At 37.0% G+C, this 5,879-nt stretch overlaps 1 protein-coding gene across 1 annotated transcript in view; it reads left to right on the top strand.

The window, feature by feature from the left end:
- Window positions 1–5,371: 5,371 nt before the first annotated feature.
- The window catches only part of LOC134238439 (uncharacterized), a 10,244-nt gene continuing 9,736 nt past the window's right edge, over window positions 5,372–5,879 (top strand). The window contains exon 1 of the mRNA XM_062720568.1: window positions 5,372–5,504. Within this exon, the coding sequence (XP_062576552.1) occupies window position 5,504 (1 nt within the window). The 5' untranslated portion in view covers window positions 5,372–5,503. The remainder of the gene's footprint in view (window positions 5,505–5,879) is intronic.

Here is a 5,879-nt window from a genome sequence, read left to right as displayed (position 1 = left end):
TTTTTTTTTTTTCTAACCGATTTTGTGCATGCGATTTCTCGGAAACGGCTCGATCGATTTTCATGAAACTTTCAGGACTGATGGAACATCAATCAAACCTGATATATAATTTTTTATTTTTATGACGTCACTTCCGGTTTCGAGATTTCTGGGATTTAGTGATTTTCAGAGGGTCACATTGTCCAGCATTTTTCTCAAAAGTGCTTTTAGATAGAAACGTAAGATTTTCAGCGATGATAGAGCAACATGTGCTGATGTGACATACACCTTTCTTATTCTCCGGAAGTGCAGCACGTCGGCGCTCGCTATGGCTCAAAAAAAGACCTATCGGGAATTTAGAAATTTTTCACACATTTTTGGCAATATCTTTTTACACGTTAATATTTTGTAAAGACATATAGAACAAAAGTTGTGAAGAATGTCACGATCTTTCGAAAGATATCAACGATAAGGGGCTGGCCCCTGTAATAAAGGGACAAAAGGGGCCGAAAGTTTTCCCTTTATATCTCAAAAAGTGTCGAGAATTTGTAATACGTCAAAGAAACAAAGTTGTTCAAAATACCAAGCTCTATCTAACGGCGTCGTCAAAATACGTCCGGCGACGTCACTTCCGGTCAAACCGGAAGTAGTCAAAAATTGCATATTTTTGCTGTTCCTGACAGGTTTTTGGATATCATATGTCACCAGAAGCTAAAATCCTAATTTTCCGTCCGTCGACGTCACTTCCGGTTAAACCGGAAGTTGCCAAAAATGGCTTAATTTTGCAATGATTAACATAGATTTGGAGGATTAACCATTTTTGGACTCATTACTCTTTATTTTTTTTTAAATGAAAGTTACTTCCGGTCAAACAGGACGGAAGACCTACTCGTTGCTTTGCAACGAGCTCGGCTCTAGTTATTATTATTATTGTTTTTTTTTCTAACCGATTTTGTGCACGCGATTTCTCGAAAAAGGCTGGAAAGAGTTTCATGAAACTTTCAGGACTGACAGAACATCAAAAAAACCTTATATATATTTTTTTGTTTTGATGACGTCACTTCCGGTTTTGAGATTTCCGCGATTTTGTGATTTTCAGGGGGTATTATTGTCCATCATTTTTCTCGAAAATGCCTTTAGACAGAAACATGAGATTTTCAGCGATGATAGAGCAACGTGTGCTCTTTTGTCACACACCACTCTCTTTCTCCGGAAGTGCCGCACGTTTGCGCTAGCTATGGGCCGAAAAAAGTCCTATCGTGAATTTCAAAATTTTTGACACCTTTTCTACGATATCTTTTTACCTGGAAATATTTTGTTAAAACATGTAGAACAAAAAAAGTATAGAATTCCAAGATCTTTCAACTGATACCTCGGAAAAAGGGCTGGCCCCTTAAATCAGGGGCTGAGAGGGGCCGAATGTTTTTTCTTTATATCTCAAAAAGCATTTAGAATTTGTAATACGTCAAAGAAGCAAAGTTGTTAAAAATTTCAAGCTTAATCTATTAAAGTCGTCAAAATACGTCCGGCGACGTCACTTCCGGCCAAATCGGAAGTACTCGGAAAACGCGTTTTTTTGCCGTTCTCGACAAGATTTTAGGTTACATTTGTCTCTGGGAGCATAAAAAGTAATTTTTCCGTCCGTCGTCGTCACTTCCGGTCAAACCGGAAGTAGCAAAAAATGGCTTTTTTGAAGGCTTTGATGCAAAATTGAAATTATAAAGTCACTGGAGACTACTTAGCTCATTGCTTTCTTTTGTTCCGTCACTTCACCGGCACTTCCGTCACTTCCGGTCAAAACCAGACGGAAGACCTACTCGTTGCTTTGCAACGAGCTTTGCTCTAGTTATTATTATTATTCTTTTTTTTGACTTTCTAATTTTGTGCACGCGATTTCTCGAAGAATACTGGATGAAATTACATGAAATTTTTAGGACAGATGTGTTGTTACATGAATTTAATATATCCGAGAGAACATTTGGAAACTCACTTCCGGTGCCAAGTTACGGACAATTTTCTGAAATTAAAATGACATTTTGTCCACGATTAAACTCAAAAACGATAAAAGATATCAATATGAAACTTTCAGAGATTATAGATCGTGATATATACTTTCCAGGACGCGACCTTTTGTTTGTCGTCGGTACTTCCTGTCGTTAGGAGAAGCGAATTGAAAAAATTGCATTTTCTAACTTTTTTGTTTTTCAATATTTTTTATTTATTTTTGGAATATTTGTAGAGACCCTTCTATTGATGCTTACTATATAAGTTGTTTGAATATTGGTTAATCTGAACTCTAGATATTAATATTTGAAAATCTGAAGCGGGTCTAAGATGGCGTCTGCCTCTGTCAACTCCGCCATTTCGCGAGTAGGGGTTTATGGAGGCAGCTGAGCGTTTGATTAAACCATTCTGACATAAGGATACATGAAATGTAAAAAACTACTTTGACTTTCACGTAGAAGTACGTTGTAATTACGTGTCAATCTTAAAACTTAATTTCCGTTTCACTGCTTTAGTTTCACTGGGCTAGATACGATATGTAATGTGTACAATGTGTTATATATATACCTTCTTAACGTCGAAATAAAATAAAAGCGATAATAACGTTTTATTTATTTAATTTCAATGAAGCTATCACACCTATTTAATTAATAGATCAGTCAAAAGAAAAAGCGCGAATATATACTCGTGGCGTTTGGCGCGAAATTATCAATAGTGGCCCGCCTTTTATAATTCTTAGACAGGTATACTGTTGCAAATGTATACACAAGTATATTTAGAGCAGTGCTCCCAATAGCTTAATGGTTTGCGCGTTAATAGATCACGTAGTAATTACGTTACAATTCTGTGTCAAACTAAAGATTTATTCCAGGGTATTCTCAAACGTCTTCTGTAACTGGTATTGGTTGGTTCTCAAAGTAGAAAAAGAAAAGACTAAATGTGCAAATCAGAGATACCTATTATCATTTGTTTTGCAAGATAAAAATACAGATCTTAAATCATAGTTATAAGTTATAGTTTTTCAAGAAACAATATGGATGTATATAATAAGTATAAAACGTAACCACTGTTTTTCCCATGCACACTTGTGTCATATTAAACTAATATAAGAGACAAAAATAAGAAAACCATTTTATTAAGATTGTCTAATGGAGTTATATTAACATTCTTTTCTCAAAGATCTGATTCAAGTTACTATAGTATTGGACATAAATGGTATCTGATTCCTTGACTGTCGTAGAGCGAGGCATGTTTTTCGGCGAATCGTTTCAACCTTTTTATGAAAGTATAACTAATCGGCATAGTTCACTTCTGAGACGGGAAATAAAAAAAAAGTTTAAAATTATAGTCATTTCACTGCTTTTGTGTTACTTTTCTATAGAATGTGTACAATGTGTTAGATATACTTTCTAAACTTCGAAATGTAGGCTATGAGAACGAGTCCAAAGAAAAGGAGCGAAGAGTTAACGTGGCGCTTGGCGCGAAATTATGAAAAGTGGCCCGTCTTTTATAATTCTTAGACAGGTGTACTGAAGCAGAAGTATACACAAGTACATTTAGAGCAGTACTACCAATAGCGTAATGGTTAGCGCGTTGGGGATAAAAGTGGATTGGATTTTCACGCTGGCGTCCTGGATTCATTCCTCCTTGTGACCAAATTTTATAATCACTTCCCAGCTCGAAATTACGATTTTATTTCCAGAATCGGACGGAAGACCCCTCGTTGCTCGCAACGAGATCGTTTCTAGTTATTATTATTTTTTTTGGATTCATTAAATTTAGTTTGAATTGATCCTTAAAAGTAATGCATCTACTGAATAAAAAATAACAATTTAAGTGAGATCACTAATCATGCTAATGTCCAATACCTATCTTTCTTGTATATTTTGTAGTGAAATACATAATATATATGCACAATACTGACATATACATTCCTTTAAAAAAGATGAACCTCTATTCAAAGGTCACCTCTCTATAAAGGTCACTTTTCATGGATCCCGTAGGTGACTGCTTAATACAGGTTTGACTGTATATGTGTTTTTAAATTCTTGTAGTGTCTTCAAATTTGTACACACCGTTGAAAAGTCGTATAAACCAATCTAAAATCAATACACTAAATATATTTCAATAATTTTGAGTTGTTTTAACAAATATTTTGTCTCTTACGTTGCTTCAACCGTATAAAAACTAGTTTTTTGATCGGAGGCTGCCCCTCGCGGACGGCTGACGTCGATTTTTTTGTCGAGTTTTGACACACATTTGTTGGGGTTTTTGTTTAGTATTTGTACTGTCTATATAGAAAGCGATACTTAAGATATCATAAAATAGTTATAGCCTCTTTATTTGTGTTACATAATTTTTTTATTAATTTTTGACTTGTCTTATTTAGAAAATAATCATTTTAATCAGTGCACTTTATATCAGAGTTTGTGTCATTTTAACCTTGGTCCGTGCGCACTATCCGCGACCTATAAAGACACCGATTTTTACAAAAATAATAATACATCAATCAAAATAAAATTTTTTTGATTTGTTTTATCATAACAAATATTTTGATATAAAAAATATTTATATAGAACCACTTATTTTCACAAAAACGTCATTGTCCACGGACTTTTTGGACAACCCTCGTATATTGTACTGTGATAAGTGATAAGTGTGCGGTCATCCCTGCTTATTACTTGACAGAGTGTGTGGTCATCCCTGCTCTGTAATTGGCATCTCTTAGCAGCAAGTGTGTGGACATCCCTGCTTGTTGCTGCGCAAGATCAGGTGTGTGGACATCCCTGCCTGCATCTTGTGGTAGAGCATTGGTGTGCGGACATCCCTGCCAGTGTCTCTAGGCTAGAACCGTATTAGTGTCAAGTGTGTGGTCATCCCTGCTTGTCACTGCGCAAGGGCAAGTGTGCGGTCATCCCTGCTTGTCTCTTGTGGAAGTGCGCTGGTGTGTGGACTTCCCTGCCAGTGTCACTTGTTTGCTACCAGTAAAGACCTTATATAACGCAGTACCAAGTGATTAAGACTGCGCATTGTACATATTTGCAGCATCACAAGGCTATCCGTTTTTATCACGGTTACGAGCCTGCGGGGGTTCACAGGCAGTGACCTCCCTTGCACGTTACATAAGCATAGGACCCGGGAGGGGCGGGGGAGGGGATAGCCCCTCTTATTTGCAAAGTAAGATATACAATGTAATATAGATATTGAAAATTGAAACTTTTTGTTGGTGTAGCTCCCCCCCCCCCCCAAAAAAAAGAAGTATAAGCCCCTCCCCGACACGCTTTCAATTTGCTTCTGAAAACTATTTCATTGTTAATTGTTAACATGTTTTTTTTTAAACAGAAAAACAACTTATTCACCTTCAACATAAGGCATGTGGACTTTCTCCCATTTTAAAAGACTTTGCTTGGACAGAACTTTCCTTTCCATTGGCTGCTTCCTTCTCATTTTGACCACTGCTCATGCGCAAACTGGATCCGAATTGCCTGGGATAGGCGCTCTGGGAGTCGTGGGAATTTCCAGTAAATATCCTAAATACAGTTGAACTTCGGTATCTCGAACACTGATTTGTTGAATACCATGGATATATCGAAATGATCTGGGGGGGGTCCCAATCGCTTTTTAGCTCACCTGAGACGAAGGCTCAAGTGAGCTTTTCTGATCACATTTTGTCCGTCGTCCGTCCGTCTGTCCGTCCGTCCGTTCGTCTGTAAACTTTTCACATTTTCGTCTTCTTCTCAAGAACCAATGGGCCAATTTTAACCAAACTTGGTACAAAGCATCCTTGGGAGAAGGGAAGTTTAAATTGTTGAAATGAAGGACCAAGTCCCCTTACAAGGGGAGATAATAAAGAAAAGACAAAAACAGGGTGGGGTCACTAAAAAATCTTCTTCTCA

This window comes from Saccostrea cucullata, unplaced genomic scaffold (genome assembly GCF_032062105.1).
Source record: "Saccostrea cucullata isolate Sc308-1 unplaced genomic scaffold, CSIRO_AGI_Scuc_v1 ctg3101, whole genome shotgun sequence".
In the NCBI taxonomy this organism is placed as follows: Eukaryota; Metazoa; Mollusca; class Bivalvia; order Ostreida; family Ostreidae; genus Saccostrea; species Saccostrea cuccullata.
This window is presented reverse-complemented; position numbering and strand designations above follow the sequence as displayed.